Source organism: Geotrypetes seraphini, chromosome 8 (assembly GCF_902459505.1).
Source record: "Geotrypetes seraphini chromosome 8, aGeoSer1.1, whole genome shotgun sequence".
NCBI classification, from domain to species: Eukaryota; Metazoa; Chordata; class Amphibia; order Gymnophiona; family Dermophiidae; genus Geotrypetes; species Geotrypetes seraphini.
In genome coordinates this window covers 98,212,641-98,238,264 of record NC_047091.1, presented here as the reverse complement: position 1 = coordinate 98,238,264, position 25,624 = coordinate 98,212,641, and the positions used below count along the sequence as shown (strand labels likewise).

The 25,624-nt window shown below is 47.6% G+C and overlaps 1 protein-coding gene across 4 annotated transcripts in view; it reads right to left on the bottom strand.

Moving 5' to 3' along the window:
- ARHGEF18 (Rho/Rac guanine nucleotide exchange factor 18) overlaps nt 1–25,624 on the bottom strand; it is a 250,998-nt gene that overhangs the window by 31,934 nt on the left and 193,440 nt on the right. For all 4 annotated transcript variants that reach the window (XM_033956918.1, XM_033956915.1, XM_033956916.1 and 1 more), the window contains 3 exons: nt 11,807–11,947; nt 9,971–10,095; nt 433–486 (listed from right to left, as the gene is read on the bottom strand). In XM_033956918.1, coding sequence (XP_033812809.1) covers nt 433–486; nt 9,971–10,095; nt 11,807–11,947 — 320 coding nt within the window. The remainder of the gene's footprint in view (nt 1–432; nt 487–9,970; nt 10,096–11,806; nt 11,948–25,624) is intronic.

Below are 25,624 nucleotides of genomic sequence, written 5' to 3'. Positions count from 1 at the left end.
AATAATTAGCAGTAATAGTAATGGCTGAGAACCATCATCACAAACTGGAAGACAACTTATTGATGCATTCTCTCTTGCAGAGCTGGACAACTTTGATTCTCAAAGGCCACAACCAGTCAGGCTTGCAGGATATCGCTCATGAATATGTAAGAGGTAGGCCTGCATACAAGCTACTTAATAGAACACAGATCTCTCTCATAAGGGATATCCTGCAAACCTGACTTGCTGGCAGTCCTTCAGGAATGAAGTTCCCCACTCCGATCTTCAGTCTCACATGAAGGAGTTGGAAGTCATGGAGCCATTCTTTTCAAACTAGGGACAGCTCTTCCAATGGAGCAAGCAGTCTGCCACACCCTAAACTGAATTCAGGGCAAGAGCTGTAAAAGTTCAAACTGGGCCAAAAAGGATTATGCTAAGTTTTGTTTCTATTACCTCTGGCTCCAGGGAGGATGGAATATGGCTGTTTTCCATATGTGAGGCATCCCTCTGAAAGACAGAAATGAAGATGGCCTCTAGGACTTGATACAGTCACTCCCACAGGACACAACCAGGGCTAAATCAGCCTGGTCCTGTTACATGATACTCTAGAGTTACTTATATAATAAACTATTTAAAGCATGCATTCAAATTTATAAACTGCCATACTTCAGAAAAGCTCTAATCGATGAACAAAATACAGAAAATATACAGTATACAAGTAGCATCAATTATTAAACAATTACAAACAGAACATTACAAATAGAAACATTAAGAAAACATTTTAAAACAATGGAAGAGAAAAGATTAATTGGCTATATTTACTCATTTTGAGTACAAAGGCATATAAATTCTCCTAAGCAACCCAACACCAATTCCCTCCACCTACATTTTGTCTTTAACCCAATGACCCAACCCTTGTTCTACCACTACTTTCCACATCCATTCCAAAATTCCTCAAATATGATACAATGTTCATCTCCACTGCTTTGTCAGAGGACAAGTATTAGGACACACACAGAGTTAATTTAATAATCTAATGCAGGGGTGTCAAACAAAGTCCCTCCTCGAGGGCCGCAATCCAGTTGGGTGTTCAGGATTTCCCCAATGAATATGCATGAGATCTATTTGCTTACATTGTTTTCATTGCATGCTAATAGATCTCGTGCATATTCATTGGGGAAATCCTGAAAACCTGACTGGATTGCGGCCCTCAAGGAGGGACTTTGACACCCCTGATCTAATGTAAGCTCTCATCAGAAGCACATAAGAGTTGCCATACTAGGACAGAGAAAAGGTCCATCAAGCCCAGTATCCTGTTTCTAACAGTGGTCAATTCAGGTCACAAGAACCTGGCAGGATCCCAAAGAGTAAATCAGATTTTTTGCTGCTTATCCTAGAAATAAGCAGTGGATTTTCTCAAGTCCATCTTAATAATGGCTTATGGACTCTTCTTTTAGGGAATTAGCCAATTTTTTAAACCCTGACAGCCTAACTGCTTTCACCACATTCTCTGGCAATGAATTCCAGAGTTTAATTACATGCTGAGTGAAGAAATAGGTTCTCCTCTTTGTTTTAAATTTACTACTTAGCTTCACTGCTTGTCACCTAGTCTTAGTATTTTTGGAAAGAGTAAACAAGTGAGACACATCTACCTATTCTATTCCACTCAGTATTTTATAGACCTCTATCATATTTCCCCTGAGCCACCTCTTCTTCAAGCTAAAGAGCTCTGACTGCTTGAGCCTTTCCTCATAGGGAACTTGTCCCATCTGAATGTTGTTTAAAATCTGTAGGTTAATTTTCAACATCAGTCATGGTTCAGTGCCTCTGCCATTCACAGTGATTCTCTCTGGGAAAAGTCTTCTGTTCAAATAATCAGTTAAAACTAAATTAGGGGGGGCACGTGATGCCGGGAGGGTGAACGGACGTGCCTCGGTGTAGCTCAGGGCCGCGCTGACATACCTTGCAATTTCACCAGCTTTTCACCGAGCGGCACGCCGACTAACTTTGCGACCCTGAACGGCCTCGCTGTGTTGCTTCTGCTCCGAAACGTTTCTTTGGGCTAGGCAGGGTTGATGGCAGCGAAATCGGCCAGAACTGTGAGAGATAAGCAGAGGGGACAGGACGGCAAGATGGCGGAACACCACGAGGTGCCGGTCTTCACCCTGGAAGCTGCTGCGGTTCAGGAGCTCACGCGATCGCTGACCCTAGTTATGGAGGACAAGCTTGCTACCATACACACCTTCATGGAAGGTATCAAAGAAAGTTTAGATTCGCAAGCCGGCCGGCTCCAGCGCGTCGAAGACAGGGTAGCCCAGCAGGAGGACGTAACGGCCAATATTGAAGAGCGCCTTCGCACGCTGGAATCAGCGAATGCAGCCACGGGGGAACGTCTTGAAGATATGGAAAACAGAGGACGTCGCAAGAATTTGAGGTTTGTGGGGATCCCCACTTCCATCAGGGATGTCGATCTGCGCACATGGCTGGAGGAGTGGCTGCCCAAGGCTCTTGCTATGCCTGACCAGCTGGCGCCATTTTCTATAGAGAGGGCTCACAGACTGGGCTCCCGCCGCGATGAAGATTCCCGGCCTTGGCCAGTCATCGCACGTTTTCTCAATTATGCTATGAAGGAGCGTGTGCTGGCCCAATACCGTAAGGGAAGGGATCTTAACCTGCATCTGGAGGGTCGTAAGGTGCTCATCTTCCAGGACTTCTCGCCTCAAGTCTCCACGAAGCGGCGAGCCATGGCGCCCCACTGCAGTGAGTTGGTTAAGCGCAATATCCGCTTCTCATTGCTGTATCCTGCACGGGCAAGAGTGACCTATAATAACTCTACAGCTTTCTACAACACACCTGAAGAGCTGGAGGGGTTTATTAGATCTTTACCGGCTCCATTACAGGGGGCTTAGCATCCTTCCTGAATTGGCCCGGCACTAGCCCTCTCGAGAGCCACCATGTAGCCTTCCAGGTTTTGTGTTCCCTGTCTCTGTTGGCAGCAGGAAGGTGACGGTGTAAGCCATGATTGCCACTTGCCCCTCGTTGCGTTGGATGCGGGGGCGGCTGGATGGATGCCTTAGGGGACTGAGGTGGATGAACCTTTCCTGATGGCAGTTGCCCACCTAACTTTGGAACGCCATGTCTGCTTCCCACCCAGCAAGCCCTCCAGCACCAGCTACCTCATTTAGTTCCAGTGGCAGTGGTGGCCTGTGGGTCAGTGTTCTTCAGCCGCAGTCCTTGAATCTTCTATTTCCACAGGGCCTCGGGTGGTTGCTTTTAGCCCTGTACGCTGACCATATCTGACGAGGGACATTGAAAGTATTCTTCTCCAATGTTCAGCATATTTCTTTGTTTCTCCACGAGTTTTGTTCACCAGGGGCTAGATTGTGCGGTGCACTGCACTTTTCTGGTTCCACATGTTACTTGTTAAATGGAGATTCTTTGTTGTTTTATACAGTTCGATATTCTCTCTCAGGATTTGTCTTATTGGACTTTGGGACTCTATTCATGCTGCAGATGTCACTATCGGCTATGTTTGCCTTGCATCTTATCTTTCAGGGGGCCCTGGTCTTACCACACTCTGGCGGCTCTGGGGTCGGTGCACTGTCTGATTTGGTGCGGCCTGGGGCTACAGGGTTGGGGATTCTAAGGGTTGGGGTATAGCAGGGGATTTCCCATGCTCTGTTTGGGTCTGGAATAAGTGGGGGTGGGGAGGGAGGGGACGGGAGTGAATTGTATGATTAGCATGTGTGTGGTGGTATGCTTGGGGTTGTATGACTGTTTTCTCTGCCGGTTTGATGGGGCTTGTGGGGGTATTTTACTGTTGGCATTTTCAATTCTGATGATGTGTATTTTTTCCGGGGAGGGACATAGCTGGGATGTCCCCTTCTGGTTCACTTGTTTGCTTCATATCTGTCTTTTCTTGCTCTGTGCTCTTCCTTTGCTATGCCCTTATTGAAAGTGAAATCCCTAAATGTGGATGGGATCCATTCACCTATTAAACGCACAAAACTGTTAGCCTACCTTAAGAGGGAACACACTGACATTGCCTACTTACAGGAGACCCATCTGACGCCTACCGAACATGGTAAGCTTCGCCGGGATTGGGTGGGGCAGGTGTGCCATGCTTCTTATACAACTAGGAAATGCGGGGTGGCTATCCTTATCCATAAAAACATACCCTTTCATATTCACAGCCAGATTGCTGACCCCCATGGCCGGTACATCATCCTGGTTGGGGAACTATGGGGCAATCCTTTAGTATTATGTAATGTCTATGCTCCAAACCTCTATAACCCTGCATTTTTTGTGTCCTTGGTGGGCCACCTGGCTCCGCATCTGCCTCAACCGCTCATTTTGGGTGGTGACTTCAACTTCGTAGCTCACCCCCAATGGGATCACAAACCCGCTAAACCGGTTCCGAAGGGACATTTCACCAAAGGTGTGCACTTCCTCATGAAGGAACTGGGTCTACTGGACTCATGGCGTACCTTGCATCCAGATGAATACGATTTTTCTTTCTACTCCCACCCCCACTCGACCTATTCGCGCATCGATTATATCCTTATCTCTGCTTCGTTCTTCCCTAACCTGATGGATGCCAGCATTTCTGTGCCGCTGATTTCTGATCATGCCCTTTTAGGCCTCTCCTTACAGTTTGGCTCTCCGGCAGCGGGTCGTATTTGGCGAATGTCTCCCCATCTCTTTAATGACGCCTCGTTCCGTGAGTTTTTCCAGAAGAAGTGGGATGAATTTGTTCACACCAACTCTGTGGACGATGTGGGCCCAGTTATATATTGGGAAGCCGCTAAGGCAGTCATGCGGGGACACATTCTGGCTTACTCTGCCTCCTTGAAAAAACGACGTGATAGCGAACTTCTCTCTCTGTCTAGAGACCTTGCTGCTTACAGGAATCTTCATATTTCTCGACTTGATGATAACACCAGACAGATCATAAGTACTCTTAAATCTAAAATTAATCTTCTTTTAGATCAACGAGCTAGCCGTAACATTTATTGCTATAAATATAAATTACACCGGTGGGGTGATAAAAAGGGGGGGTTGTTGGCCAATCTGGTGCGACCTCATAAAGCGCGACACACTATAACTGCTATCAAAGACAAACAAGGAACTACTCATGTTACTCAGCAGGCTATTACACAACAATTTGTGAACTTTTATTCCGATCTTTATGCCGCTCAACCCTATGATGAGGCCACTAGTGACCAGTTCTTTCAGGGCATTTCTCTCCCTAGTCTGAATGATGTCCAACGTGCTACTCTTAATGGCCCTATTACAGGCGAGGAGTTGCAGGTGGCCATCAAAAAACTCAAACTAGCCAAGACTCCGGGACCTGATGGACTCGGCCCAGAGTTTTATAAACTCTTGGAACCTTCAGCTTTATTCTCTTTACAGAACTATTTTATGGGTCTCCGCACTGCTACCCCTCCAGGGGATTCTCACAACCGAGCGCATGTCATCCTTCTTCCCAAGCCGGGGCGGCCACTTGATGTTCTGGGGTCTTATAGGCCTATATCACTTCTCAACCAGGATATAAAAATTTTGGCGAGTATACTTGCAGCACGACTCAACGTTTTTCTGCCTTCTCTAATTCATGAAGATCAGGTGGGCTTTGTACCAGGCAGACATGCCTCCATGAACCTTTTGAAGGTCCTTGCGGTGCTCCAATCCCCTCATGACCTCGCCGATAGAGCGCTTATTACCAGCTTAGATGTAGAGAAGGCGTTTGACATGGTCTCTTGGACCCATCTCTTTGGGACCCTTGAACGTTTTGGTATCCATGGAGACTTCATTGCATGGTTGTTAGCGTTGTATCATAATCCTCACTCTCAATTGTTGGTGAACGGTGGAGTTTCGGATCCCTTCCCTCTTGGGAGGGGCACACGGCAAGGTTGTCCCCTCTCGCCGCTTCTCTTTCTTCTCTCCTTGGAGCCTTTAGCTGCCCAGATCCGCCGGGACACCCAGCTGGAGGGTCTCCGGGTGGGCAGCCGGGAATTTCGCATTAGCATGTTCGCTGACGATATGCTATTATATGTTAACCATGCTGACCGGACTATGCCAGCCTTAATGTCGATTATCCGGTCTTATGGCGTCTTTTCCGGTCTCAAAATTAACTTCGAGAAAACAGAGGCTCTTTTGTTAGGAAACTCCGCTGTGGAACCGTGGTGTCAGGGATTGGGAGTGGGTATAGCACCTGGGAAACTGAAATATTTAGGCATTATGCTTTATAGAGACCACCGTAAGTTGTATGATGCCAACGTCACTGCTACTATTGGACGGATTAAAGCTCTTTGTCTCAAGTGGCAATCGCTCCCCCTATCCCTGCTGGGTCGTGTGGCCTTGGTAAAAATGGTGATATTTCCGAAACTGCTGTACCCCTTACAAACCATTCCCGTCTGGATTTCTCGTACGGACGAACGTTCTTACCAATCTATTATCCGCTCTTTTGTATGGAGGGGGAAGGTGGCCCGCATCAATGCTCTTAAATTGTCTCAGAGTAGAGAAAGAGGGGGTTTAGGCCTACCAGCTCTTCGTGTTTACAATGTGGCGGCGCTTCTCCGCTGGATCCATGAACAACTGGTATCTTCGCGTCGATATTCCCCTGCAGCCTTGCTGGAGGATTGTTGTGCACCCTGGTCTTTTTCCTCGTTCGTTCATGGGGCGGGAGGCGGGGGTGGGGGGCTTTGTACTTCTTTTCTTCCATTTCTTCTCCCTTTTCGCAAAGCCTGGAGATGGTGGCGTGTGCACCAGGGCAAGTTGCCTATCGTTTCTCCCTTCCTTTCTCTTCTCCATACCCCTGTTTTTGCGCCCGGGGTGGGGGGCTTGGCGGGTTTGAGAGGACGCACAGAACGCGATACGACCCTGGGTGATGTGCTGGCATTGGGGGGAGGAGGGTTCCCTTCTTTTGCTCAAATGCACACATCATGGTCTTTACCCACTGCCCACTTTTACACTTATCTCCAAATTCATCACTACTATCACACCATAGTGCGCACTCATGGGGATAGCTGGGGATATGGCACTTTGGACACGATTTTCCTCTCCACCCCCACAGAGACCAATAAAATATCCACCTGGTATGGCGAGGGGAGGGACAAGCTTGGGGAGAGTTGTCTACATACTTTGGTAAGAGAGTGGGCTGCCGAACTTGAGCTGGAGGTATCCATCCATGATATCAGACTCCTTTTCCACACGTTATACCTCCATGTGAAAGCGGCGACCTTGCAAGAGACACAGTACAAAATTTTGCATCGTTCGTACCTTACCCGAGCCCGGGGACATGTCATGGGGTTATGGCCTGATGACAAGTGCCTTAAATGTAAAACCCATAGGGGTAATTTCCTGCACTCCTTCTTTGTCTGTTCAAAACTGGCTTTCTGGACTATAGTCAGGCAGTGTTTGGCTGTTTTACTGCAGTGCACGTTCCCATGGAATGCACCTGCTCTGCTGTTGGGGGATGTCTGTGACCTCCAAAACCAAGGCCTGGACTTCCCTGCCCAGAAATTTGTTTTACATGCAATTCTTGTGGGGAAAAAACTTCTTTTGAGCTATTGGACTTCAGAGGAGGCTCCGCCCTACAACCAGTGGGTGACCATGATGCAACAGCAAGCCCGCTTTGAGTTGGACACTTATGGGTCCCGAACACAGGACCAATGGAAGTCTTACTGCTCCCTCTGGCAGCAGTTTTTGGATATGGAGGCCTCGTTGATATAGACTGCTCTTCAGGGTAGATTGTGTGGATTTCTGGATCCTTTTTCCACTTTTATTGCCAATATACCAATGCCGGCAGAGAGAGTGTGATTGGGTTTTGTGGTTGTGAGTGTATGAATGGCTGGGTGCGTCTGTAGAGTATGGCTGCGTTTCTTTTTGGTTTAGTTTGATGCGTATGGCTGTGATTTGCTTGTCCTGAATCGTTTGGGGATTTGGGTTGTTTGTTCTCCATATTCAAAATGGACGGAGGGCGCTGGTCTGCGAGCCTAGCATGCCTCTTTTCCAATGCCCATGAAGTGGTACTATATTGTCCTCTGACCGCTTTGTGAGTTCCTTTCTATTGCTTGTGCCACTCTGCTATTGTTTATTTGCCGCTCTGTTTATACTGATGCTATGTCATGGGCTCTTGCTGTCCAGTTGTCCTGTGTCTCAATAAACATGATATTTAAAAAAAAAAACTAAATTAGATACAAACGTGTCCATTCTCTAACGATTCCTACCAATCTGAAAAATTTTGGAATGTTTTGCCAACTGAAACTGGGCTGAAATATTTAAGAAATGCTTTAAAACTTTTGTATTTAAACTGCATTTAAATAATTAAGGTCTAGATGCACTAAAGCCAGCAATCGTCACTAAACCTGTTTTGACAGGTTTAGGGATGCCTACTCCCTCCTGCTATGAAGGTCCCCAAGCCCACACCCCCTGGTACCTTTCAAGGAAGTTGTGAGTAGGAAGAATGCTCTTCCGAGGCCCACCTGTCCAAAATGATGGGCCTTCCCCTCCCTGGTGCATCATGTGATGCATAGAGAGGGGCCTAAGGCCCTTATTGGCTCAGGCGCCAGCAGCTCCTCCCCTTGGGAGGGATCATAGGTATCTGAGTCAATCAGGGCTTTAGGCTCCTCCCTCTGTATCCCGGGATGCAAGGGAGAGGAGTCTAAGACCCTGATTGGTCAGTCAAGCCCAAGGGGACGGGCCTTTGGCATCTGAGTCATTTTGGAAAAGCGGACCTTGGAGGAGTTACAAAGCATCCCTTCTTCTTCCAACTTCCTTGAAAGGTATAAAGGAGTTTGGGGGGACCTCCGATGGCAGGAGGGAGTGGGCATCCCTTCTACCTTTTGGGGGGGAGGGGAGGGAATATTTGGGGGGGGGGCACATGGCGTGGGGGTGTGCATCCGGTGGCAGGAAGGAGTGGGCATTCCTCCTGCCTGTTTTCAGGAGGGGAGGGTAGATGTTTGGGGGGCTTCTGGCACAGGGGTGAGCCTTCAGTGACAGGAGGGAATGTGCATCCTTCCTGCCAGTTTTTTCTTGTGTATGTGTGGGGGGGGGGGGCAGGGGTTGTTGGGGAGGGTCATCATTGGCACGGGGGGAAGGAGGGTTTTATTTTTTTTAATGGGGCAGATATTGTGTGTGCATCTGGGCCCATTAAAAAAAAGAAGAAAAAAAAGGTTTTCTACCCCAAATATCTGAGTGGCAGGAAGCTGCTTTAGGGGCTTCCTCTGCCTCTCAGTTGTTCAGGCTTCCCCTGTCGGCTCTGTGCATGTGTGAGAGTCGCTCTCACAGTAATCAATCGGACAGCAGAGTCAGGGATTACGACGAACCTCCTTGTGAATCATTTGCATGCAAACTAGCATGAATAGCTGTTTTTGAATCAGCCAAAAAATCGGATTGGCGCAGATCCATATGGTCTTACCTACCCTCTTTAGTGCATCTAGGCCTATATTTTTAACTGTAAGTGGTTAGGTATACTTCTGGCTATGTATATTAACAGAATCTAAATTGAGCAGAATTATATATTATTGAGATCTGCACTGAAACTGATAAATGTGGAATTTAAATGGAGCTGCAATGTAATGAAATGTATTGCAAAAAAATATCCTAGGGTGCTCAGTCTTTTCTATTTAACAGTACACTTTCCAGTTCTCTCAATCGTTGTAGCACAGGAGATTAACTTTTGCATGATCCTTCATTTCTCTCTCTTCCCCAAGATGGTCATGTCTCTCTACCACCTAATGAATAAGGATAGAGATTAAGAACCAGATTAGCCTGGTTCAAATTCCACTGTGGCTTCTTGTGTTCTTGGGCAAGTCACTTAATCCTCTATTGCTTCAGTTACAAATTTAGACTGTGAACCTTCTGGGGGAAAAGAATACCTACTGTACCTGAATGTAATTCAACTTGATTTACAAATGAAAAAGGCATGATCTAAATGCAAAATCCCTTCCTTCCTCCCTGCCACTTTCTAAACAAAAGGACACAAAGCTACCGTCTGAGATCTTTTCCCTGTGTTGGCTGAAACTTCCTGCAGACGGGAGACAGAGCTGCCAGGGGCCGATCGCCTCTCTCTCGGCCTCTGGTCACCACTATACACTTTCTTCTTGAAACTTCCACCTGAAAAAAAAAAAGATCACGTAAAAATCTGATAAAAGGAAATGTTTAACACCAACATGACATCTTCAGTTTAAAAAAATAGACTGAGGGCCATAAATATGAAGCTGAGAGAGGGAGGGAATTTCACAAAGAAAAGGAGAGTACAATTTTGGACTAAGAGGGTGGTGAATATCTGGAAGAGACTTGCAAAGAAGTGAAAAGAGATAACAGAACAGAGGAATTTAAGTATGTTTAGAATATCCACATACGAGTAAGCAACCAATATTCAACAAATTCATATGGCTAAAATCAGCTTTCTAACTGCACAGATCTACTGGATATATCATTTTTCATGCTGACTGGATAAATTTTGTCTCCACAACAAAAGGACAAAGTCAGGTTAGGGCACTATTCACGGAGACCACCCAAACAGCTAGGATCTCCCTTACGAGGAAAGGCTGGATAAGTTACAGCTCTACTCACTCGAGGAACGCAGAGAGAGGGGAGACATGATCGAGACGTTCAAGTATCTCACGGGTCGCATCGAAGTGGAAGAAGATATCTTCCTTCTCATGGGTCCCACGGCAACCAGGGGGCACCCGTGGAAAATCAGGGGAGGGAAACTGCACAGTGACACCAGGAAATTCTTTTTCACTGAGAGAGTGGTTGACCGCTGGAATAATCTTCCACTTCAGGTCACTGAGGCCAGCAGCGTGCCTGATTTTAAGGCCAAATGGGATAGATACGTGGGATCTATTCACTGAGTTAGGTGGGGAAGGGTCATTGCGGTGGGCAGACTGGATGGGCCGTGGCCCTTATCTGCCGTCTATTTCTATGTTTCTATGTAACCACATGAGTTTTGTGTGCTTGGGTTTAAGCAGGTATTTGGGGCTCACTTAACCCATGCAGTTCACTTTAATAGCTAGGCCAAGTTCACTGGTTAAAGTGTAATACACTTCTCCCTCCGTATTCGCTGTGATAGGGGATTAACAGAACCGCAAATACAGAAAAACCACGAATAACGTTTTCATATGTTATTCGCTGTTTTCTATTAAAAACCATCGTGAATATGGTGAAACCGCAAATAACATGGTGGGAGACCTGGCCTGTTCCTGAAGGAGAGGCAAAACACGGTGAAGAAAGTGCTGGGAATCAGCGATTTTCTCTATGCAAGCTGACGTAATTTGGGGGGAGGAGCCAGCAAGCTAAAAAACCGCGATTGCTGAAACCGTGAATATGGAGGGAGAAGTGTAAGAACATAAGAATTGCCATACTGGGACAGCCTGAAGGTCCATAAAGCCCAGTATCTTGTTTCCAACAGTAGCCAACCCAGGTCACAAGTACCTCGCTAGATCCCAAGTAGTAAAACGGATTTCCCCCAGCCATCTCAATAATGGCCTATGGACTTCTCTTTTAGGAAATTATCCAAACCTTTTTAAACCCCGCTAAGCCAACTGATTTCACCACATTCTCTGGCAAAGAATTCCAGAGTTTAATTACACGTTATGTGAAGAAATATTTTCTCCGGTTTGTTTTAAACTTACTACTTAGCAGCTTTATCACAGTGACTCAATCTAACCCCTGTCAAAGAAAGGATTGCTTGGCTTGACAGGTCACCGACTATACTCTGTATCCCACACAGAATTCCTTATATTCTTATGACCTGTCCTCCTTCGAATCTGTCTGTGGCCCAAAGGCATCACAACATCCCACAAACTCCACTTCATCTTACTTTTGTTTGCATTTGTTGTATTACTGTCGTAGCCTCCAAAAGTCTCTGCCCTCCGCAGTGGCATATGATTTCCAGAGCTCTCTTCGGTATGCTCACTCGGGTTGCCCAGCTGTGAACACAGTAGGCTCTGCAGCTTCTCGACTGGAAGAGGAAAATATTTTATTAATAGGTCCAATGCAGTGGTGGGACCAGCCTAGGAAAAAACAAGCACTGACCTCATACACAAATAAGATGTTATTTTAGGAAGAAGACAGGGATCCTTAACTTGTTGACAAAGTCTGTATGGTTGGCTTTACAGGTAAAATTCAGTTTTAAGCATATAAATCACATTGAGTTGAAGGCCCCGGACCTCCACTTTCTGGGTCAGCTGGGGAGGCAGTGCTCATTGGTAGGTGGTAAAGGAAGGAAATCATGTCATCTGTTGGTCAGATTCAAAGCCTATGATGCCAGATCCTGGAGTGAGTCCCTGGTACCTGGCTCCTGGCCTCAGGAACAGGGGGAGAGGGAGTTTATTAAATTAAGGGAACATCCCCAGGTAAATGCAAATGGTACCACTACCCAGCACTGGTTCAGACTGAACTGGAAGAAAAGGTAAGAGAGGAATTAACAGTAGAGTCAGTGCAAGGGTAGCACATGCCCTAGGTCAGGGGTGCCCAAAAGGTCGATCGCGATCGACCAGTAGATCACAAAGGCAATGCAAATCAATCGCGGAGCCCATGCTCGTGTTGCCTTTACGTTCTGTTCTCCCTGCTTCCCCGATGCCAGGTCAGGCATGTACAAGCGCCGGGCCCACAGCCTCTCCCCCTCTCCCCCGGACGTCAATTCTGACATCAGAGAGGAAGTCGGGAGGGGGGGGAGGGGGGAATGCTTGTGGGCCCGGCGCTTGTACGCACCAGGCCTGGCGGTCCGGGAAACAGGGAGAAATCGGCAGAGGGGCTTGGGGGGGCAGGGAGAGAGAAAAATAAAGAAAGAAAGAGAGGGAGGGGGCGGGGAAATTTGCAGTTGGATAGTATTGCTTTATACTAAGGAGTACCAGTATAACTAGTTATGTTTTGAGGTGGGGATTTGGCTATCTGGTGTATTGGTTGTATTGTTTTGTGCTGTATCTGCCATTGCGAAATTCAATAAAACTTGTTAACAAAAAAAAAAAAGAAAGAAAGGGAAGGGGGCAGGGAGAGAGAAAGAGAAAAAGAAAGAAAGAGGGCAAAGAAAGAAAGCAAGGGGAGGTGGCAGGGAGAGAGGAAGAAAAAGTTGGGGGAGTGTGTTAGGGGGCAGGCAGGGAGAGAGAATAAAAGAAAGAAAAAGTTGGGGTAGAGAATGGAGTGTGTCAGGAAGCAGGCAGGGAGAGAGGAAGAAAAAGTTGGACTTATGGAGGGACAGAGAGAGATGTTGGTTGGGGAATGGAATGAGGTTTGGAGGAGAGGAAGCATGCAGGAAGCAGAAAAAAAAGGCAGGAAGAAAGAAATATTGGATTTATAGTCAGAAGAAGGAAGTGCAACCAGAGACTCATGAAATCACCAGACAGCAAAGGTAGGAAAAATGATTTTATTTTAAATTTAGTGATCAAAATGTGTCCGCATTTATATCTGCTGTCTATATTTTGCACTATGGCCCCTTTTACTAAACCGCGATAGCAGTTTTTAGCGCAGGGAGCCTATGAGCGTAGGGAGCAGTGCGGGGCATTCAGCGCAGCTCCCTGCGCAATTGAGTAAAAGGGGAGGGGGTATATTTGTCTATTTTTGTATAGTTATTACTGAGGTGACATTGAATATTTTAAATTCATCTGCCTTGACCTCTTCGAAAAAAACTCCGAATATAACTAATAATTAACATTCTCTCTGCGTATATAGTATGCTTTGTGTTTTTTAAAAATTTTTATTGTTGGTAGATCATTTTGACTTGGTCATTTTAAAAGTAGCTCGCAAACCAAGCAAGTGTGGGCACCCCTGCCCTAGGTGAACCTTCAGCCTTATGCCTCCCCCCAAAAAAAAAAAAAAAAATTTTTGATAATTAAGCTCAGCAATTATAATCATCATACAAACATGCTACAAGAAATGCAAGCTGAGGGCTCTTTGAATTTGTGTGGCTGTTTGGACTTATTGTTTTCCTTTGCTTACTACTACTACCCCCCCACCTCAAAAAAACCAAAAGTACCTCTAGGTGACCATCTAGTCTTGCCTAATGGTGAGTAATGGTTGGGCTGGCCCTGACTAACAAACAACAACAACAATCAACCCCTGCAAACCTCCTAAGAATAACACTGCTTGGATCTGAGGTTGTCTAGATTACTCACTGTATCTCTAGCTCGACTCCACCACCCCCCAAAAAAAAAAAACCCCTCCAAAAGAAAAAAAAACAAATCCTAGAAGCAAACAGCTGGGAATCTGTAGCCCCTTACACTTAAAAGGGAATAGATTCTGTATAAACATAAGGAAGTTCTTCACCCAGAGAGTGGTAGAAACCTGGAACGCTCTTCCGGAGGTTGTTATAGGGGGAAGCACCCTTCAGGGATTCAAGACAAGGTTGGATAAGTTCCTACGGGAACAGAACATACGCAAGTAAGGCTAGACTCAAGTAGGGCACTAGTCTTTGACCGAAGGGCCGCCGCGTGAGCGGACTGCTGGGCATGATGGACCACTGGTCTAACCCAGCAGCGGCAAATCTTATGTTCTTATGTACATGCAGCGAGGCCCTATCCCCTCCAAATAATTCAGCCAAAGTATATCATCACTGGAACATGCTTTATTTATTGAGAATTTTATAATTTCCTCATCCCATATTCTTTATCTGCTAGGAATGTCACCCATCCTCCTGGGCTTACTACTGCTAATATTTATCATTTCTATAGCGCTACCAGAAGCATGCAGTGCTGTACATTAACAAGGAAGAGAGAGCTCCAACTCGAGAGAACTTACAATCTAACTGTAGCAATGTCAGACAGGTAAGCTGAGACTCAGGTCTGGATTTCTGAAGAAATTTCAGGTGTAGAGAGGTAGATCTACAAGTTGTTAGCACAGAGGTGATACTGGAAAACCATGGGAGGAAATTAGAGAACCAATGGAAGAAGTATAGAAGGAGAAAAGAAGAGGTCCCGGGACATAGTCCTGAGGAAGCTGGATGGCAATGGAGGAGGATTCACCAGAGCATACAGTACATTAAAAATGTGATGGGAAAGATAAGAAGAAAACCATGAGATAACAGAGCCCTGAAACCCAAGTGAGTGTCAAAAGCCACAGATAGATCAAGGAGTAGAGGCCTTTGGATTTGGACAGGAACAGGTCACTGGAGACTTTAACAAGGACAGTTTTCATAGAATGAAGAGGATGAAAGCCCGATTGAAGAACATCAAGGATAGCTCAAGATGAAAGAAAAGTCAAGACAAAAACCTTCTAGTAATTACATCACTTAATATAATAAATACAAGACAAGATACAATCTTTGTGGTGACAGCGCCCAGAATATGGAACTCCTTACCAGCATTTATTAAGGAAGAAAAATCACTAAGTAAATTTAAAGGATTGTTAAAATACTGGTTCTACAAGGATGCTTTTGAAACCTAATCATCAGTCTCTTTTGATCCCATTTGTTGCTTAAACTCTCATGTCCTCTGTTTTTATAGGCTCCAAGAAATTAAAAAAAAAAAAAATCTTAATTTTCTATTCCATTTGATCATTACTTTTAAAATTTCTTACCCTCCCTTCTGTACTTTTCTTTCATGTGTCCTTTACTATGCTTATTGTAGTTCTCCCTACTTCCCTTATGTATTGGTACATCATGTTCATGTGTGTCAGTTGTAGTTAATAATTAAGACCCTGTTTTTAATTGTAAATCGCATTGAATTAATGATATTGCGATACATTAAAATTCTAATAAAACTTGAAACTTAAAACTTGAAGACTATGGTGGTCAATGGCACGCTCAAGTTAGTTTGAATAAGAAGGGGAGGAGAGAGATGGAGCGATACTTGGAGGGGCAGGAAGGATCCAGAAAGCACAGTTACTTACCGTAACAGGTGTTATCCAGGGACAGCAGGCAGATATTCTTTACGCATGGGTGACGTCACCGACGGAGCCCACGGTACGGACCTTTTTACTAGAAAGTTCTAGTTGGCCGCACCGCGCGTGCGCGAGTGCCTTCCCGCCCGACGGAGGAGTGCGTGGTCCCCAGTTAGTATAAGCCAGCTAAGAAGCCAACCCGGGGAGGAGGGTGGGACGTAAGAATATCTGCCTGCTGTCCCTGGATAACACCTGTTACGGTAAGTAACTGTGCTTTATCCCAGGACAAGCAGGCAGCATATTCTTTACGCATGGGTGACCTCCAAGCTAACAAAGAGGGAGGAGGGATGGTTGGCCATTAGGAAAATAAATTCTGAAGTACAGATTGGCCGAAGTGCCCATCCCGTCTGGAGAAAGCATCCAGACAGTAGTGAGTAGTGAATGTGTGAACTGAGGACCAGGTGGCCGCCTTGCAGATTTCCTCAATGGGTGTGGAACGGAGGAAAGCAACAGAAGCGGCCATAGCTCTTACCCTGTGGGCCGTGACAGCACCGTCTAGTGACAGACCGGCCCGAGCGTAACAGAACGCGATGCAAGCTGCAAGCCAGTTGGATAGCGTCCGTTTAGAGACCGGTCGACCCAAACGATTCGGGTCGAAGGTCAGGAAGAGCTGAGGGGACAAGCGGTGAGCCCTTGTACGATCGAGATAGTAAGCCAGGGCACGCTTGCAGTCAAGACTGTGCAATGCCTGTTCTCCGGGATGTGAATGAGGTTTCGGGAAGAACACAGGCAAAACAATGGACTGGTTGAGGTGAAAAGCTGAGACCACCTTTGGAAGGAATTTTGGATGGGTGCGCAGAACCACCTTGTCATGGTGAAAAATAGTGAACGGTGGATCGGCAACCAGTGCATGAAGCTCACTAACCCTCCTGGCAGAGGTGATGGCAATGAGGAAAAGAACCTTCCATGTCAGAAATTTGAGCGAAGTTGTGGCAAGTGGCTCAAAGGGAGGTTTCATGAGGGCAGACAAAACCACATTCAGGTCCCAGACGACCGGAGGAGGCTTCAGAGGTGGTTTGATGTTGAAGAGGCCCCTCATGAATCGGGAAACCAGAGGGTGAGCCGTGAGAGGTTTTCCTAGGACAGGCTCATGAAATGCCGTGATGGCACTGAGATGGACTCTGATTGAGGTAGACTTGAGGCCTGCGTTGGACAGGGAGAGTAAGTAGTCCAGAACAGTTTCCACCGCTAAGGAGGTGGGATTGTGATGATGGCGGAGGCACCAAGAGGAGAACCTGGTCCACTTCTGATGGTAACATTGGAGGGTGGCCGGTTTCCTGGAGGCGTCCAAAATGAGACGGACAGGCTGAGACAGATTTCCTGAAGAGGTCAGCCCGAGAGAAACCAAGCTGTCAGGTGGAGGGAAGACAGATTGGGATGTAGTAGAGACTGATGTTGCTGTGTAAGTAGAGTAGGAAACACAGGCAGAGGAATGGGCTCCCTGGAGCTGAGTTGAAGTAGAAGGGAGAACCAGTGTTGACGAGGCCACCGGGGAGCTATGAGGATCATGGTGGCTCCGTCCCTGCGGAGTTTGGATAAAGTCCGCAACATCAGAGGTAGAGGAGGAAAGGCATAGAGGAACCGATCCGTCCAGTCGAGAAGGAATGCATCCGGGGCCAGACGATGAGGAGAGAAGAGTCTGGAGCAGAACTGGGGCAGCTGATGGTTGTGAGGAGCTGCGAATAGGTCCATCTGCGGAGTGCCCCAGCGAGCAAAGATGGAGTGGAGCGTGGGAGGATCCAAAGTCCACTCGTGAGGTTGAAGGACGCGGCTGAGATTGTCGGCCAGGGAGTTCTGTTCGCCCTGGATGTAGACCGCCTTGAGGAAGAGACTGCGGGCCGTGGCCCAGGTCCAGATACGAAGAGCCTCCTGACAAAGGAGGCGAGATCCTGTGCCGCCCTGTTTGTTTATGTAGTACATGGCGACTTGGTTGTCCGTGCACAGGAGCAGAACCTGAGGACAAAGAAGGTGCTGGAAGGCCTTGAGAGCATAGAACATGGCTCGTAGTTCTAGAAAATTGATGTGATGTCGACGCTCCTGTGGGGTCCAAAGACCCTGGGTGCGTAGGTCTCCCAGGTGAGCTCCCCATGCATAAGGGGAGGCATCCGTGGTGATGATCATGGAATGTGGGGGCAGATGCAACAGAAGGCCCCTGGAAAGGTTTGAGGAGTTCAACCACCATTGTAGAGATCGCTGAAGAGATGATGTCACAGAGATGGGATGAGAAAGAAGATTCGAGGTCTGTGACCACTGGTCGGCCAGAGTCCATTGAGGTGTCCTGAGGTGGAGTCGTGCTAAGGGAAGCACATGCACCGTTGATGCCATGTGTCCCAGGAGGACCATCATCTGTCGAGCTGGGATGGTGTGATGAAGAAGCACCTGATGACAGAGGTGGAGCAGAGTCCGTCGACGATCGGAGGGGAGGAATGCCCTCATTAGTGTGGTATCGAGAACTGCTCCGATGAACTGAAGGCGCTGTGTGGGAAGCAGATGCGACTTGGGGTAGTTGATCTCGAACCCCAGTAGATGGAGAAGAGAGATGGTATGTTGAGTGGCTTGTAGCACAAGAGGAGACGTAGGAGCTGTCACTAACCAATCGTCCAAGTAGGGAAACACTTGGAGGTTGTGAGACCTGAGGAAGGCCGCCGCCACAATGAGGCATTTGGTGAACACCCTGGGTGATGAAGCGAGGCCAAAAGGTAGCACCTTGTACTGATAATGGCGATGGTGCACCTGGAATCGCAGGTAGCGACGTGAAGTTGGATTGATTGGTATGTGAGTGTAGGCCTCTTTGAGGTCCAGGGAACATAGCCAGTCGTTGTGAGAGAGATGAGGGTAAAGCGTGGCAAGGGAGAGCATTCTGAACTTCTCCTTGACTAGACACTTGTTGAGGTCCCTGAGATCGAGAATGGGACGAAGGTCTCCTGTCTTTTTGGGTACCAGGAAGTAGCGGGAGTAGAATCCCTGACCCCTTTGATCTGGAGGTACTTCTTCGATGGCATTGAGAAGGAGGAGGGATTGAACCTCCCTCAGGAGGAGGGGGGTTTGAGTTGAGAGAGAAGCAGACTCGACGGGAGGATTGTCTGGCGGAAGAGTCTGGAAGTTGAGGGAGTAGCCGTGGCGGATGATGTTGAGGACCCACTGGTCCGATGTGATGACCTCCCAACGGCTGAAGAAAATGTGGAGCCTGCCTCCGATTGGCTGAGGAAGAGGCAATGAGGGTGGAAGACTGGCTAAGCCCTGGAGAGAGGAGTCAAAAGGGCTGAGAAGGTTTGGCAGGAGGAAGAGGCTTTGCAGGTTGATTAGGCTGGGCACGAGCCTGGGTGTGTTGGTGCTGGCGGGCCCGCCTAGGTTGCTGTGCAGGTGGGTTGAGCGGTCTGGCAGAGAACCGGCGTTGATATGATGTCTGCGGTCTATAAGGACGAGCAGGAGGAGTCTTTTTCTTTGGTTTAATGAGAGTATCCCATCTGGTCTCATGGGCGGAGAGCTTCTGAGTGGTGGTATCCAGGGACTCTCCGAATAGTTCATCTCCCAGACATGGGGCGTTGGCTAGACGGTCCTGATGGTTGACGTCTAGATCAGAGACCCTGAGCCAGGCCAGGCGGCGCATAGCCACAGCGATGGCAGATGCACGGGAGGAGAGCTCAAAGGAGTCATAGACAGAGCGCACCATGAACTTCCTCAGTTGAAGCAGGCTGGAGATGTGCTGCTGGAAAAGAGGGACCTTGTGCTCCGGCATGTATTTTTGCATGGAGGAGAGTTGCATTACCAGATGTTTCAGGTAGAAGGAAAAATGGAAGGAGTAGTTGTTTGCCCTATTGGCAAGCATGGCATTTTGGTAGAGCCGTTTGCCAAATTTGTCCATAGTTTTTCCTTCTCTGCCAGGAGGGGTGGAGGCATACACACTGGTGCCCTGAGTCTTTTTCAAGGTGGATTCTACCAGGAGAGACTCGTGGGGCAGTTGGGGTTTATCAAAACCTGGGATTGGTATGACCCTATAGAGACTGTCCAATTTACGGGGGGCCCCAGGGACAGTTAGCGGGTTCTCCCAATTTTTATAAAAAGTTTCCCGTAGGATATCGTGAACAGGTAACTTTAGGAACTCCTTGGGAGGTTGATCGAAATCCAGAGCCTCCAGGAAAGCTTGTGACTTTTTGGAGTCAGATTCCAATGGCAAAGACAAAGCCCCTGACAACTCCCTGAGAAATTTAGAGAAGGAAGATTGTTCAGGTTTGGAAGTGGTCTCGGGTGCGGAAGGCTCTTCGTCCGACGACGATGCATCCTCCTCGGTACCGGGGGGGGATTCTTCCCATAGGTCCGGGTCTCTGACATCGGTGGTTGCGTGTCGAGAGACCGGAGTGGACGGGTCGGCGTGGTGAGTCTTAGACAAAGACTTGCCTGAGCGTACCGAGACATTCCCTGGCGATGTAGACCTGTGTCTGTCCCGATCCCGGGAAGAACGGTGCCGGTCTGGGTCTTGGGAAGACCGGTGCCGGTCCGGGTCATGGGAAGACCGGTGTCCTGCTCGGTCCCGAGGAGGATCCGTCGTCGTTAAGGCGACTGGCTCGTGCGGTGCCGAGAGAATGGGCATGGAAGAGTCCATAGGTACCAATGGAGTGGATACCGGTTGGACGATGCGGGGCTCGGGCCGGTCTGGTACCGAGAGCAGCGGTGCCAAGATAGATGGTAAGAGCTGCTGAAGTTGCTGGTGGAGTTGCTCTTGCAACTTGTCCTGGAGGATGGCCGCAATGCGGTCATCCAGGGGAGGCACCGGAACCACTTTTTTCTTTTTTGGTTCCTTGGGTGCCGCTCTACACTCCGGCGATGAGGGAGCCGATGACGAGGCACTCACCGATATCGGAGTGGAGCGTTTCTTGGCCCGGCGTGGAGCCGAGAGGACTGGTGCCGTCCCCGAGGTGGGAGGGCGCTCAAGGGTGGAAGGCTTCTTAGCCGGCTTACCTGGCGCCGGAGGCGCCGACGTCGTCTCAGGCGGCGTCGAAGTGGTCGGTGTCGATTTCGACGGTGCCGCAGATGAAGATGTCGAATCCATAGACGGGCCGGTGCCGAAAAGTAAATTCTGTTGGATTTGACGATTCTTCAACGTGCGCTTTTTAAGAGTGGCACAGCGGGTGCAGGAGTCCGCCCGATGCTCTGGTCCCAGACACTGCAAGCACCAATTGTGTGGGTCAGTGAGGGAGATCGGGCGTGCACACCGCTGGCACTTCTTAAAGCCTGGTTGCGGGGGCATGAATGGAAACACGGCCTCCGCAAAATCAAACCCCGAGGCCTGGATCGTGGCAATAGGCCCCGCCGGGGTAGGAACGAAAAAATAAAACAAAAGAAAGGTTTTTTGTTTTTTTTTTTGGAATTGGGAAGAAAAAAGTACCCGAAGGTGAAAAACCGAAAAAAATAACGCGAGCGGGAAGGCAAAAGGAGGATTTCAACTCTGTTGAAAAAACACACGTCTTCTTCGCTCCGCGGAAATGAAGAAACTGGGGACCACGCACTCCTCCGTCGGGCGGGAAGGCACTCGCGCACGCGCGGTGCGGCCAACTAGAACTTTCTAGTAAAAAGGTCCGTACCGTGGGCTCCGTCGGTGACGTCACCCATGCGTAAAGAATATGCTGCCTGCTTGTCCTGGGATAAAGGGTTTTTTGAAAAACGGTGTGACTATGGCATGTTTGAAGGCATCGGGCACAGTTGCAGTGGAGAGTGATAGGTTGAGGATATGGAAGATAGAGGAGATGAGAGAAGGAGAGATGGTGATAAGTAATGCAAGCATATCGGGCACCCTAGGCAAACTTTCAAGCTCCTAATCTTAACCCCTCCCTAGGACATCATGCTTTTATAAAAATATTTTATGTTTTGTTTTTATTATAGCAGCAAAACAACATAAAGACTGTGGAACAGAAGATCGGATATACCAGTTTCTAGTTTAATAAGCATCCAAATAACTTAAAAACAATAATCTAAAAACAATCCACAAAGGTGCCCCCACCAAGATGGCACTCGGGGTGGTCTGCACCCCTTACTATGCTATTGGTAAGCTGTTCCCTGAGTCTAGAGCGGGGCAGATGAGCCTGCTGCTAGGATCGATGACCAAAAAGTGGTGTCCATTTGCGCCATCACGTCCACTCTGTAAAACTTGTGAAAGTATGAAGAAAAGACACCTCTCGCTTTCAGAAAGAAAAACCGAGGAGATGGGGACTGCCCACTGTCACAAGAGATAGAGCTCAAAAACTGTAGATGAGTCCTTCTGCAAAAACTTGCAGATAGAGGTGAACAACCCACTGGTCAAGACTCATGTTCCTTTTGCACTTGAAAAGTCATTTATCCAAGTAAATGAGCTATTGAAAACTGCCCAGTCTTCCTGCACATAAAAGTACCAACTGATGGTCCTCTGACATTATGGACTGCCTGGCTCTACTGCTTTGCTTTGATTGTAGCTGCTCTTTGCTGCTTCCCCAGAAGCTGCTGCCTTAAACGACCACCCAGTTTTGCCTAATGTTTGGGCATTCCTAGTCATCCTCCTATCCATCATTGTTCTACATTTGATTAAACCCACCAATTACAATCAACTCCTTTTTTGCCAACTTTTTAAAAACCCGATATATACTCCCTCCCCCATATAAACATTCCTGGCGTGAGTAAGAATCTAAAGATTTAAATATATGTAAAGTTTGTTAAAATTAGTTTTTTACTCTCTTAAATTTAGATAAAGAAAGATTTATGGACTGATATATTCAGCTGGCCATTCAATATTGAATGATGTCTGGACTCTGGCACTGAATTGCCGAGTATATGGAGCCAATGAAAACAGTCAGTTAAGCATGATTTTCAGCACTTAATCAGCTATGAAGACCCACATAAAGACAGGACTGATGTTTATGCAGTCACCTTGGCTGGTTGTGCTGAAAATTGGCACTTAACTGGCCAAGGGTTGATTCTGCCCCCAATATCTAATATACTAAAACGCTAAGCACACATGCGCACTCATACCTGCGTGATCCGTGATCCATGATCCGTAGGTCCCGGGCCGGCATGAGTGCACATGCACGCTTACAACGGCCCCCACACTCGCGGACCTCAAGGTGATGTTGTGCGGTCTGGCCTGCTCCCTTAGTGCCTTGCCTTACTGTATTTTTAAGTTCAAAGACGCGGCGGCGGCTCCTCTCACGATCCCCACCTGTGTCGCCCCACCTGCGTCGGAAGTCCGACGCAGGCGGGGATCTTGAGAGGAGCCACCGTGGCAAGTTTAAACTTACAAATAACTCTGCTAATGAGAGCCATTGTATTTGGAGAGCCGTTCTATTTGCGTTTGACCTTGCGTTTGACTTTTCACTCTGCGGATCAATGCAACAAAGTTCCTTCTCTTTTGCAGAGAGAGAGAAAGAGAGGATCATTCTTTGTGCAATTTCCTCCAGCTCTGAGGTCTTGAGAAACGCACTTTGCTTCTAAACTGTCCTCTTACAGGGGGAGCAGGGAAAGGAGAAGGCCTACTGCTGGACAGGGGGATCAGGTAAGAGGTGCTACTGGACAGAGGGGTAAAAGGAAGGGAGAAGGCCTACTGCTGGACAGGGGGAGCAGGGAAAAGGTGCTACTGGACAAGGGGGGGGGGGGCGTAAAAGGAAGGGAGAAGGCCTACTGCTGGACAGAGGGAGCAGGGAAGGGGTGCTGCTGGACAGTGGGGAGGTAAAAGGAGGGAGAAGGGCTGCTGCTGGACAGGGGGAGTAAGGAAGGGTGCTGCTGGACACGGGGGAGGTAAAAGGAAGGGAGAAGGGCTACTGCTGGAAAGGGGGAGCAGGCAAGGGGTGCTGGTGGACAGCCGAGGAAAGAGAGAGAAAGAAAGAAAGACAGACAGACACACACATCTCTTCTAGCACCCGATAATGTAATGGGCTAAAAGACTAGTGCTCCTATAATAGCCAGCTTTGCACTGATGGCTAACTGGACAGTTTCAGCTGAACTATCTGGTTGTGTATCACCAAATATGCCTGGTTAGACTTGGCAGTTGATTTAAACATCAAGCCATTAGTTAATTAGGAAATAAATCATTTTTACTGTTCTGTTTTTTGCATCAAGCAAAATACCGAGAAAGAAGAAATCAATGGTAATAGCAGCTCTAGAAGGAAGGAAAGAGGAGGCGTCTGGTGAAGGCTGAAAGAGACAAGTGTGGATGCAAAGCAAGTGTGAGGGAGACTGGGGGAGACATAGTCAAGGAATGTAAGGGATGAGGTCTAAGCTGAGAGAAGAGGGAAATAATGCGTTGCAGGTGGGACATAGTAGTGTGCTGGGGACCCAAGCTGGGGGAAAGGAAAGAGGCCACCTGCTACTTGGTTAGGGCTTCTAACTTTCCAGGATTATATATCTGGCAATCTGTGACACAGAAGAAGGATCCCAGGTAGCACTGGCTTCTTCTACTGACAATTGCTAGCATTGGCTTAATGAACTAAGGCCTAGATTCTCTAAATGTCGTGTTAAAAAAATCAACAGGCCACCATCACAGCCGTTATAGTAGTGATTTTTAAAAAAAGCGAGCCATTCTCAAAAAAACGCTTATGCAAATGAGGTTGGCAGAGAGTAGCAAAGAGTAGGAATCTCTCCAGCCAGCCATCTGAAAGTAAGATAAGGGGGAGAGGGCAGGGGTCATTGGAGGCACGGGGGGGTATGTTTGGTGGTGGGAGAGCGTGGCTATCTCTTCCACTGCTGGTGAGTGTTTCTTGGAGGCAGGAGAGATTGGGCATCTCTCCCACTGCCGATGGGGTGCTGGAGGAGTGTTTCTCAGCGACGGGAGAGATTGGGCATCTCTCCCGTTGCCGAGAGGGGCTATAATACACGCTCTGAAGAAGCGAGCTTTTACTACTCTCACAAAAAAAAAAAAAAAAATAGACAATTTATGATTCTTCCTGTAACTTTTTCATTAGCTACAGTCAAAACACACGCCACAAGAAGCACTTTTAACTGCTGTCACTGTACCGGCACCCCCGGACCAGTCTTTGATGTTTGTCGCCAAAACCCGATGCCGCTCTTGGAGAATGACTCGGCGCGATTTTTAAGAATCCACCGGAGTGCATGTTTCAATATTCAAGAGCCCATTTGCATGGCAGTATCGGAGATGGCTAGAAAGCTCGCTAAGCCGTTTTGATAATGCGCTGCTAAAATGCATGCAGGCTAAACCGTCTGCAACCAGTTTAGCAACCGCGTTAAAGTTATGAGAATCTGGCCCCAAGTCATTCTTTGAACAGGATTACATAGAAGACATATGGACAGAGTCAGATCCAGGTTTACAGCTCTCTTTTGTGTACTGTTCCAGTCGGATATATTTTATAGGCTTTTTTTATATTATTTTGAATCAGAGGTGTATTTTTTTTAAAGTATTTATATACCACTTATAGCATAAGTGGTTTACATTCAGGTGCTCAAGTATTTTTCCCTATCTGTCTTGGTGGGCTCACACTCTACCTAATGTACCTGTGGCAAAGGGGATTAGGTGACTTGTCCAGGGTCACAAGAAGCAGCATGGGATTTGAACCCACAACCTCAGGGCGCTGAGGTTGTAGCTCTAACCTCCACACCATACACTCCCCACAATGTGTAATGTGTTTTTTAAATATGATTTTTATTAAACATTTTTCTTTGATCAACTTTATACTTTATGTATGTGCTTTGTTTTTTTTCTTTCCACTATTTCCAGCCACACTGCTGTAAGAACTGGTAGCTGCAAGAAACTGAGCCCTTCCTGCAGCTCAGAGCTCCCCTCAGG